The 12,150-nt window shown below is 34.4% G+C and overlaps 1 protein-coding gene across 6 annotated transcripts; it reads left to right on the top strand.

The window, feature by feature from the left end:
* The first annotated feature begins 6,728 nt into the window (after positions 1-6,728).
* LOC118733470 (actin, cytoplasmic A3a) lies at positions 6,729-12,150 on the top strand. Of its 6 annotated transcripts, none has more exons than XM_036462866.1 (2): positions 6,729-6,904; positions 10,023-12,150. In XM_036462866.1, exon 2 carries the CDS (start codon positions 10,031-10,033, stop codon positions 11,159-11,161), a length of 1,131 nt encoding a protein of 376 aa, XP_036318759.1. In that variant the 5' UTR covers positions 6,729-6,904; positions 10,023-10,030; the 3' UTR covers positions 11,162-12,150. The 6 variants fall into 6 exon arrangements, with proteins under 6 accessions (XP_036318759.1, XP_036318761.1, XP_036318758.1 ...); XM_036462868.1 differs by having other exon boundaries at positions 6,763-6,904; positions 10,026-12,150; XM_036462865.1 differs by lacking the exon at positions 6,729-6,904 and adding an exon at positions 9,197-9,400 and having other exon boundaries at positions 10,026-12,150.

Genomic DNA, 12,150 nt, shown 5'->3' on the forward strand with positions numbered 1-12,150 from the left:
AAAGTGCCCAGAGCGCGAGGAACGCAAAAAAAAACACTTTTCGTGACCGAAATCACTAAATAAGTTGTAAACAATGATTTTATGTGTATTTATTTTACATAGCTAATAAAATTAGCAAATACCTACATTTTCCATTTTTGTATTTTACAAATTTGCTATCCGATGTAAACAAACCACAGCTTTTATTTCAAATTGATTTCTTGCACATTTTTGCCCGGAAAAAGACTGGGCTGTTTCGGGCACGAAGAAGAAGACATTTACGATCCAAAATAGGAAGGTATTCGCTCTCCATTACACATTTTTCTAGCGTGAGGAACGTTTTCTGGGCGGTTTTGGGCACCCGCGGGCTCGTGTGGAACAAACCTAATGTGTATCTCAGTATTCGGGTTCTTCCGGTGATTTCCGTTCGGAGAAGAAACAATGAAATGAACGCACATTCATAGCTTTTGATACGATCGGAAGTTCTATAAACATAACGCAGTTGAAAAGTGATGAATTTGTAATGCATTTTATATCTATATGTTAAAAAGTGCATTGAATTAATGAGGATGTATTGCTAAGTTTTGAGTAACAATTAGTCACTTATAAATACATACATTCATCTTGCATTTACAATGATTTGTGAGCATTGAAATTAAGTTTACACACTTCGTATGTATGTATTTACGTACATATGTAGATTTGCCTCAAACTCGGCAAATGGTCAGAGAATAAAGGCAACAAAAAAATTTTAAAAAAAAGTCAAATGGCAATGACATTAAGGACGGACGTTTGCACAGAAACGTAAGCTTCATACACATACGTATGTATGTTTGATATAGTATATCCAATCTTACAGCTATAGAAATGATATTGTTTTGAACATATTTTATTTACATGTACGTAACTCAATCAATGTATAACAGAAACCACATAAATAAAATTTGCAAAGTTTGTACAAATTTTACAATTATTACTCAAACTTCAAAAAAATGGCCATCGAAATTTCAAACTTTTTAATCAGAGTTTTGATAAAGTTTTCGAGTTTGCCGTTTTGTAGCCAATTCAATTTTATTCCAATAAAGTGCAAATTTCAAGTAGCTAAAAATTACCGTTGATTTTTGAAGATTTTATTGTCGAGCATGTTGCACATTTTCTTCCAAAATAAATTTTGTTCATATGTACGTTGCATGGAAGCAAAAAAAAAAAAATTTCAAAAATTAATTTTTGTAATTTTTAGCTATTTGAAACTTGGCTACAAACCTGTATACCCGAAATTTTTCTATAAATTCTGGTTAAAAAGTTTGAAATTTTAATGACAATTTTTTGAAGTTTAATTAATTTATGTGAAATTCGTGCTATCTTCATCGAGATGCTCTAGGCCATCGGTTCTCAACCGGAAAAAATAAACATAACGAAAAACATAAGAATAAAAACATATTCATTCAATCCTGACATCGACGTATGAGTTCAATTAAAACAGTCCCGAAAATCTCATTATTATTAGGAGTCGTCCATTAAACTCGTAAAAGCCTCGTAAACCGCGTAAAGCTCCTAAATTTACGAGCCTCGTAAAAAACTTTCAAAATTTGTATGGAGCTCTATTTACAAGCCCCACGTAAAATTACGAGGCAAATTTGATGCGCAAACGGCCTCGTAAACTTCAGTGTTGCCGAGTGGCCACAATTTTTATACAAAAATGTATGATAAAATAATCAAAATAAATGAAAAAAATAAATAAGCGAAAAAATTTAATAAATGTCATCCACCAAAAATATTGGCTTAATCCCCTAATTGTATCTTATATATATATATATATATATATATCCGTAGCGTTCTCGGAAACGACTCTAACGATTTTGATGAAATTTTTTACACAGATAATACTTTGAATTTTAAGGTTATCTGAATAGGCACTATCTCCGAGGAGACTCGTATAAGGTTGCCACCTATTCGAAATCAGTTACAAATTAATTAAAACATCATAATATGGGTATCTTTTAAATGGAAGTCACTTTAAAGATCCCTATTTCAAAAATATTTATAATAGGGTAGCCACCTATTTTGAATCGCATATTTATAAAATACATTTTGTTTAGAAAAGTAGGTGAAATATTACTATTCATGGGTACCAAGAGAAGGTTCTTAAACAATGCGTTCCATATATACCAAATGTTATTCCTTAGGATAATAGTGTAAGGTTGCCACTAATTTTTGATTCTTTCGATATCAAATGAAAGGTATTGTTGAGAATTTTGGTCGGAAAATATTTTCCATCAGGGTTGCCACGTTTCTATGTAATACACAATAGTATTTTGTTAATTTCAATCAGCATTTTTTTATGCATACACAGTATGTATAAGCTCAAGATATGTACCATTCATTCCAGCGCATTTCGGAATAGGGTTGCCACCTAAATTTTGAAGTAAGAAATTTACTTAATAGATAACGAAATCCAATTATTTTTTTAATTCCAAAATATTTTCTTTTAAGGCAATCCAAATCTTGACAACTTTAAAAAGTACATATATGCACTCCGGGCAAAGTTCGGTCAACCTGGTCTTCTTACTTAAAACAGCAATTTTACATATTGATAGCTTGTGATAACAATATTCCCAACTGTAACAACGTGATCATAAATTTTATTTATTTATAGTGAAGCTACATTTTTAGTTTTTCTCTCTGACGTGAGAATTTTCCTTAAAAGGACTTTGAAGTTTTAAAGATATGGTAAATTCAAAAAAATATTTAATATTACCTTACATTTTTTTTAATTCTACAGAATTTTCTCTTTCACTTCATTTTCTATTTCTTTCATTTTTAACCGACTTCCAAAAAAGGAGGAGGTCATCAGTTCGTCGGAATATTTTTTTTTATGTATGTTACCGCATAACTTTGGACCACGTCAACCGATTTCGATAATTCGGAAAGGTAGTGTCTCAGAGGTGGTTGGGTAATAATCCCAACATTGGATCATGATATATATATATATATACATGGTACATATACATATTTTTTTTAAGTCGGCTTTTTTTTGCTGTGTGCGACCACTAAAGTTTCTCCTATCGCGACCAAATTTTATATTGAAAGCACTAAGGCTAAAAGAAAACTCTTTCTGCCGCCAGTTAGAAATTCATTTTTAAGGGCAAATAATTATATATTTGATGATTAATTATATATACATATGTGTGTATTTATAGGTATTCAAAGAAAGGCCAATTCGTTAAGTCCAAAATAGGCACCGAATGTCCGACAAAAAAGAAAATAAAACCAAATCTTTTAATAAAGATCGAATCCTTCTTATTTGTCTGGATTTTTGCTTTGCTTTAAACACGCAAAATGTTGTATTCAAAGATTTGCGAAATACTTGAAGGAAATGGCTATTAGAAGTTTTTCTCCTCTCTTGTACAATTAAAAAAAATGGACTTAGCAGCTTTGCACCCTAAGCTAGCGATATGCATTTGCAACACAGTCCAGCTCACGAATACATATATACATATGTACATATGTATCCATATATATTCATAAAGCATAAATATAATTCGTATGTATGTAGATGAAATTGTATGATTCACTTGACCCTAGGCCACCCTAATGTACATACATATGTACATGTGTGCATGTATACAAATGTATGTACATACATATAAACAATGTTCTAAGAAAACAGCAGAAGAAATTAGTCAGCTGATACAACGATAAACCATTGCACCAGACTTTCGAAGCAGGCAACGCCTTGGTACCTATGGTACCTACTTGCAGTATGCTGGAAATCTCAGGCAATCCCATATGTGCATAAGTATGTATGTATAAACATACAGAAACAAATGTTGTATGTTTTCATATGAGGAGTCAAGTTAAATGGTAAATTGACTTATGTACTTAAATACATACATAAGTATGTGAGTGTGGATGTCTCTAAAAAGGGTTTATCACTTTAACGAAATGTGCAAGGGTGTTTAAAAGCTAGCGACGCTCATATAAATATACATATGTATTTACATATACGTATACTACTAAAGGGGTAATGCAAACAAACAAATGTTCATGAATCCCTACTTACATATATTTTAGACATTAAAAAACAAAAATATTTACTTCCATATCTGTCCGTGAGTCATAATGAAATTTAAGCCTAACTTGTATACATATGTACATACGTATACATTCTACAAGAAAGCAAGTACATACATATGTATACTCGTACAGAAGCCGAGCTGTCACTTGTTCAATACAACAGTAGCGAATGCCCCATGGAAAGGTGATATTTTCTACTTGCAAGAAGCATGCATTCATACACAAATAAAACCAAAAACTACTACATACCTGAAATAGTAAAGTGCTAAAAACATCTTTTCTGTCTGTCTACAATTATAAAAAATAAAAACGTTCACTTTGTAACCGAAAATTTGACTTTAAAATCTAATACGAAATAAACGAAAAAGTTGAAGCCGACATTTCGTATTCACTTTCCGGCTTTCCCCTCTCAAAACGATATTTCTCACAAAAAGTATTTGACTCTCTTTGGAATTTCAACCATATTTATTCTCCTTTTTTGCAGGAAAAAGTAGCGAGCAGGTGAGCATTTGCGAAACAAAATGATACACTGAAATGAGTATAGCTTAGTGCAAGCCAGTGTTGCATCTAAGCCGTAACTTAATAAATTCTTGTGAAGGGAACAAAACATAGCTTAGAGGGCAATATTTGTATAGCGATGCACCTTTAAAAGTGTACACAAAGCCACAAATATCATTAATAAATCAATTAAAACAACAAGACTTTGATTTTATAGCATGAAAATTTACAAATACCTAGTCTGTTCCAGTACTCTAGGATTTAGTCAAAAATAGATTTAGTTCGGAAGATAGTACTAAAGATATTCAGGTCGATTCTGAACAGAAACTCCCTGGGAGTTTTCTCTCTTTTCCCTTTCCTCCTATCGTGAAAAATTAACCGAGATTTTTTTTTGAAATGGCGAAGTTAAGCTGTCAAAAACGTGTCAGACAGCTCTTTTGAAATTCAAATTTCATCCTCCCAAATTTACAGGGAAAATGCTACTCCCTGGGAGTTAATTATTGGAGGACTTATTTCTCGGGAGAAACAAATTGCCGGAGAACAAACTTTCCGGCAGTACTCAGAATTGGACTAATTATAAATGAGTGTACGGGAACGACTTCTGCTATTTCTGACTAAACCATGGAGTAGGGGAACAGGATAATTTTATTCGTCCACTTTATTACTATAGTGTAATTGGGGATAAAAAAATGGTGTGCCCAGCAATGTTTAACGAAAAAAGGAGTGTTTTTTTACCAGATTTATTATGTGCATATCGTCAGCATCAATGCGAAAGGCTCTAACTGAAACTTCAAAATTTTACACGAGGAACAACTTTTTTAAGTTTAAATAGATATAGTATGTAGATATATTTGGAGCAGAGAAATTATTTTTCAAATTATGGCTATGAATTTCGGTATTTGAGAAAAACTAACAGAATTTGCAAAAAAAAACCAAGCCATCATTCAAAACATAAGAGATAGGCAACAAATTGGTTTATTACCTTTCATTTCTTTTATGTCATTTTAGAAACATGTTATCAAAAATTCTCAAACTGATGAGTTTCTCCAAAAGCCCCCAAACGCGCTTTTAAGCTTTAAGCTTTATTAATAAAAAAAAATTAGAAGGAATGAAACTGTTCCAATTAATTATTGCTCAAATGTCGCCTGTAGCAATAATAACGAGATGAGAAAATTACTTATTCAGTTAATAAAAAATGGCGAGTTGCCTTCGGCAGACGTTTTAGACGATTGGTAATGAGAAATCGATACGATGGCGATATTACCGGCAATAAATTTGTTGTTGAGGGCGACATGGTTTCTTATTGCCGGCAACAAAAATACATACATACATATGTATAGTTCTTAAACATCCAGTCTTTAATTGAAATCAAATGAATGTACTCTGCATAGGAGGTCTCGATTTTTTTCTTATGCTGGAAACTGCTCGATAACGATAACGGTTTCGTCTGCTTCGGGAGCCTTTGACCATAATAGCCCAACTTCGCTTTGGCTACTGCAGCAGGTTAAACTCGTACCTGATCAGATTAAATGCAGATGTGCCCAACGAGTGCCCGGCATGCGAAGAGATACCCCACGGCCTCGAGACATCTCTTCGTATGACCACTAAACCCAACTTCACTAACGCCTCTGTCCCTATGCTCGGATTCTAAAGAAACTGCACGCTTCTTGGGTCTCCCGTTAGTTGAGCTTGACGACAACGATTGAGGGAAAAGGATTGAGGGACTAGCATATGTATGTATTTTGCCTTATGACCATAAAAAAATAAAAAAAATTGATAAAACGAAGTAGGCAATATATGTACATATATGTACATACATACATATATAAAATGTATATATAAAATATAGGCCAGTTATGATTATTTATCAGTTAATAGGAACATTTTTTGAATACGTGGTTACAAAGAAACAACACTGTTATCTTTCCGTTTCCGAGCACGGAGAGAGCAAGACAATCGATGACAGAGAGTGCACTTGAAAAACCACACACTTCATCTCTTTCTAAAAGCTAATGCTATACTTTTCACACAGATACTTTTCCAAGCCTGGTATATGACGAATTCGGCAGCTTATTTTTCGAATGAGCAAGTTTAGCGAGAAATTCTCCAGTATCTACGACCGGCGGTTCCACATCCATATATGGTCAAAGTTAGAGTCGTTACTGATAAGGAGCCACTGGCATAGCTGGGGCCTTTATAAGAGCGTGTTAACGTGTTTTGCTATCATTACATTTTGCGTTCTTGTGGTGTGTGCGATACAGAAAGGCACAGCAGCAACAAAATACAAAGTCCCATAAGACTTGAAAAATAATATTAATTAATTTTAGTAAACTTTAAATTTAAACAAAAAGTAAGTATATAATACTCAAAATAAAAGTTTGATTACTTCAATTCGTGAAAATATGAATTAAAAGTGCATGGGTACAACCAAAGAAAACAGTTAAATAAAAAAAAAATGTGAAAATAAAGACTGATTTTGAAAATGAAGGTGCAATTAGTTATTTACATATGAAACTGGCTTTAAATTGCTTTCGAAAGGAATACCTATGTATGCATAAATTTGGATTACAATGCGAATATCAAACCAACCGAAAAAGTGCATTTAAATGATGGGTTGTTGGTGGGCACAATTACTTAGTATTTATAAAGCAAAAAAAAATTGCAAAAAGAAAGTGAAGTTAAAGAACTGACAATGAAAAAACTCATATTGTCATGTGCAAAAAATTACACACAAATACATATATTTTTGAAATTTGCAATTATGCATAATAAAAGTTGGGACCTTGAGCTCATTTAAGTGTGAAATTAATAAGATAGTGTCATACCTAGTCACATTTCTGCTAAATATACTACTTATATGTATGTACATAAGTGCAAAATAACACCTACACACTCATGTATGTAGATATGTATGTACAAATTAAGCAAATTATATCGCACATGCTTCATTTATGTACATACATACGTACATACATAGCTGGGCGTGGCAACTTACCTGTATGAAAGTTTAGGAACGGAATTGTCCTATATCTTCAATTTTGGCCTGTATGCTGCATTCGATGATATTCATATGTATGGAGCTGTTGGAATGAGTCAGGCCGGAGTCAATAGAATTGGTAGACATTGACCTCGCCAACGCCCTTGTCGCCTTAGCATTCCCGATTGCTTCTTATACGACTGATACATATCGGCATTTGTATGCTTTACAATACTTTACACGCAAAATATATTCACTTTCATTTCGTAATTATTCAATGATTTTCACCCAATATTTCTAGGCACTCAATAAACAAATTTCTTTTCTTGTCTATTTTCGCAAAATAAGATTTCACAAAGAAAGTTTATTTGTCGAACTGCTAGCATTTTGCTGGTTTACCTGTTTTTTTTGCATTGCAGTGGTGCTAATGTGCAATCGGCGGAAACACGTCATGCGGCAAGCCGGCTTGCTCCATATTCGCAATCACACGCACACTTTTGTGAAACTAAATCGTCGAATACGAGTTTTCGCCCATCTTAACTGGATACTTCATACATATTATGTATGCACTTATACTTATGTCTGCACCTATGTAAAAACAAATTTTATACTTTTATGTATCGCATGAATGGTCGCCTAACATTTTAGAATTGCGCCCTCACTGAAAAAAATCTATTAAACTTTGACGATAGAAACTGGTTTTTAAACTTCTTCCTCATATATGGATAAAGCCTTGCCGCGCCCTAAAAGCGTTAATGGAATTAAGCCCCCACATATTTAGATTTTCAAAGCTACTTGCATATTTAAGTACATATGCATGTACATACTAACTACATATATACATACATATATGCACTCATACAATACATATGTATGTAATTGTGTAATGGCTGACGCTGCCTACATTTGAACTTGACTCATTTTTTCCGCTTCCGCCCTTACTACTTCCTCCGCACACTTTTTAATTCAAGAATTCCAAACTTAAGTACATACATACATACATACATATATATGCATGTACGTAAATGGTAGTGGACCGTTAATTCGTTTCTGTTGCCTTTATAATCAAACAAAAAAATTATGTCTATGCTTATGTATGTACATATCTACATCGAATCGCATATACAAATTATAGCACACAAATGCCGGTTTTGCTGAAGAAACTCTTTTTTTGGAATCATGTGGGAATGTCCCCCCTTCCCCTTTCTTCAACAACTCATTCTCCTATTCTGTAGCTAGCTTACTCACTCACACTTATCAATTGTACACGCACTGAAAACGTGATAAATACAAAATAAAGTTACTTCTTTTCGACATGTCATCAGTAGGGGTAATTCGTGAAATCGCGATACGATTTTTCACTGCCGCACATCAAACATGACCATATATGGTCACAAAAATGGTATCGCGTATACTACACAACTGTGAGCATGTTTTTTTTTTTTGAGAGCGGCAAGTGGGGGTTAATCGAACTCGAGATTCACTGAGACCATTTGACAACTCAATATCCTATTGTTGCTGTCTTATTCACTCTTTTCCAATTATGGACAATTGAGCCAAAACGAAAGAGCCGCATAGACTTCAGCTTCGTGCGCGCTCTCTCGTTAAACGTTTTCGAAAAAGCGGGGTAGTATTTACTCGGTACTCGTTCGTTTATTCACTCGTTGAAATGTAGAAATTTTAACTGCCATTTTTTGCTTAACGGCGTCCCATTCGTTGTTGGACTGTCAAAGTGTTTAGTTGAGTTTTTGCGTGAAATCTTCAAGACAAGGTATTCGATTTGTGCCAAGTCAGCAGCAGTGAAATTTATCTATAGCGTTTAGTGAGTGGATAAACGGGTTTAAATTTGATTTGATTGCAAGTTAGAAGGTGAGATATTTTGCACGTTTTAGTAATGAAGAGATTCGATCTTGAATATTGATCAGCCGGCTTTTGTTAATGTGCGCAATTTTGTTTTTGGTCATTCTTCCTGTGTAATCATGGTTTATGTATAAGAAATCGGGCGTTCACCTTCCGAATTGAATATCTTACTAATATGTAATCCATTTCGTTCAGTAATTAAAAAGCCATGTTTGTAAAATATATCTAGTTAGATTATAATGCATTTCTAAATAAAGTGAAAGAATTTTTTATAATTTTTGTTTGTTTTGGCTAGAGTGGTTTTTGTCTGTTGATTGTTAATAGATTGCTTAGTTCTATGTTTCAAAATTTGTAATTTCTGCTGAAATTGTAGTTTAAATTTCTTGTTCTCGTTTTTATACTCGTGTTTACTTGATATACGTTTTATAAACTCATTAGATCATTCTAAATTGTTACAACAGTACCAAAAGAAATTCTCGTTAAAATTGGCAGTAAAAAGTCTAAGCTCCGCTGTAAATTGAATAAGGGAAAGGAGACTAATTGGCGCCACTCGAAGCGAAAAAGTCAATAATAAATAATGCCATTGTTTTACTTTCACTAATCGATATTTTCTTTTTTCTTCTGTTTTCAGCAGACAAAATGTGTGACGAAGAAGTTGCTGCCTTGGTTGTTGACAATGGTTCCGGTATGTGCAAGGCCGGTTTCGCTGGTGATGATGCACCCCGCGCTGTCTTCCCCTCAATTGTGGGTCGCCCACGTCATCAGGGTGTGATGGTTGGTATGGGCCAAAAGGACTCGTACGTCGGTGATGAAGCACAGAGCAAACGTGGTATCTTAACCCTAAAATACCCCATCGAGCACGGTATTGTGACCAATTGGGATGATATGGAGAAGATCTGGCATCACACCTTCTACAATGAACTGCGTGTCGCCCCCGAGGAGCACCCAGTTCTGCTGACTGAAGCCCCCTTGAACCCAAAGGCTAACCGTGAGAAGATGACACAGATCATGTTCGAAACCTTCAACACACCCGCCATGTATGTGGCCATCCAGGCTGTTCTGTCGCTGTACGCCTCTGGTCGTACCACTGGTATCGTGCTGGATTCCGGTGACGGTGTCTCCCACACTGTGCCCATCTATGAAGGTTATGCCCTGCCACACGCCATCCTTCGTTTGGACTTGGCTGGTCGCGATTTAACCGACTACCTTATGAAGATCTTGACTGAACGTGGTTACTCATTCACCACCACTGCCGAACGTGAAATTGTTCGTGATATTAAGGAGAAACTGTGCTACGTCGCTCTCGACTTCGAACAAGAGATGGCCACAGCTGCATCCAGCTCATCATTGGAGAAATCCTATGAATTGCCTGATGGTCAAGTGATCACCATCGGTAATGAACGTTTCCGCTGCCCAGAAGCTCTCTTCCAGCCTTCATTCTTGGGTATGGAAGCCTCTGGCATCCATGAAACCACATACAACTCCATCATGAAGTGCGATGTGGATATCCGTAAAGACTTGTATGCCAACACTGTGCTGTCTGGTGGTACCACTATGTATCCAGGTATTGCTGACCGTATGCAGAAGGAAATCACCGCTTTGGCCCCATCAACAATGAAGATCAAGATCATTGCGCCACCAGAACGCAAATACTCTGTATGGATCGGTGGTTCTATCCTTGCTTCTCTGTCTACCTTCCAACAGATGTGGATCTCGAAACAGGAATACGACGAATCCGGCCCATCAATTGTGCACAGGAAGTGCTTCTAAACTGGTTAATGGTATTCACAAAACTATAACCAAACAAAATTTTAGAACTTTAAAAGATTTTTTTTTTAAGTTTTCATTCAAATGTATTATTTTTTAATTATTTAAAATGTTACAAAAACTTGAGAGAAAAGAATAAGATTGGCAAACTCTTCTTGTCGTGCATTCGTCTATGTACGAGTGGGACATGAGGAGAATACTACAACCAAAAAGCTAAAAAATGTCGATTTTTTCTTTATTTGGAAACTTTCAAAATTCGCAAATTTAAAAAATAAAAAAAGTAGTTCCGTATGGAGTTAAATTCATCTTCATTAACACATATAAAGAAAATTTCACAAAATGTTTTCATTATATACATAGTATAATCACATGCACCATCAGCAAAAAACAAAAACATTTTGTGTTCTAATTCATAAAGACCAAGTTTGTGCTCGAGTGGGTGTTAAGGATTGATTTATCAACGTCCTTTGCATCTATATGGCAAAACTTTCCATTTTTGTACTTGCAAGAAATGTAATGTTAACTTCAATGTTTATTTTTTATTTATTTTTGTTTTTAATTACATGCGTATTGATTTTCTTACGCTAAAATGTTAATTAAACAAAAAAATTACTAAAGACTTGAACAACAAAAATATTAATAAAAAAAAAGAAATATTTTCTTAAACAAGTAAGACTTTGCCATCTGGCCCACTTTTCATTATTACGATGGTAAGGTACAATTGGAGGAACATTCATTGTCAAGAATCATTTCCATGGATTTATAAAAGAATTACACTTGCAAAGGCATACCATCATGTTATGATCAATGATCAATTTCAACTTTATAAAGGTTGGTGGTGGCAAGAGGCGTAGGTTGGGAAGTACTTATGGGGAAAGATGAATCGGCAAAGGGTGGATATAAAGTATTTAATTGCTACCACAAAATCAGGAAATGAGAATAATTGTAATAAATTTGTCATCAAGAAATAAAACCAAGATATAAATAAATGA

This window comes from Rhagoletis pomonella, unplaced genomic scaffold (assembly GCF_013731165.1).
Source record: "Rhagoletis pomonella isolate Grant_MI unplaced genomic scaffold, Rhpom_1.0 Rhpom_scaffold_00002, whole genome shotgun sequence".
Lineage (NCBI taxonomy): Eukaryota > Metazoa > Arthropoda > Insecta > Diptera > Tephritidae > Rhagoletis > Rhagoletis pomonella.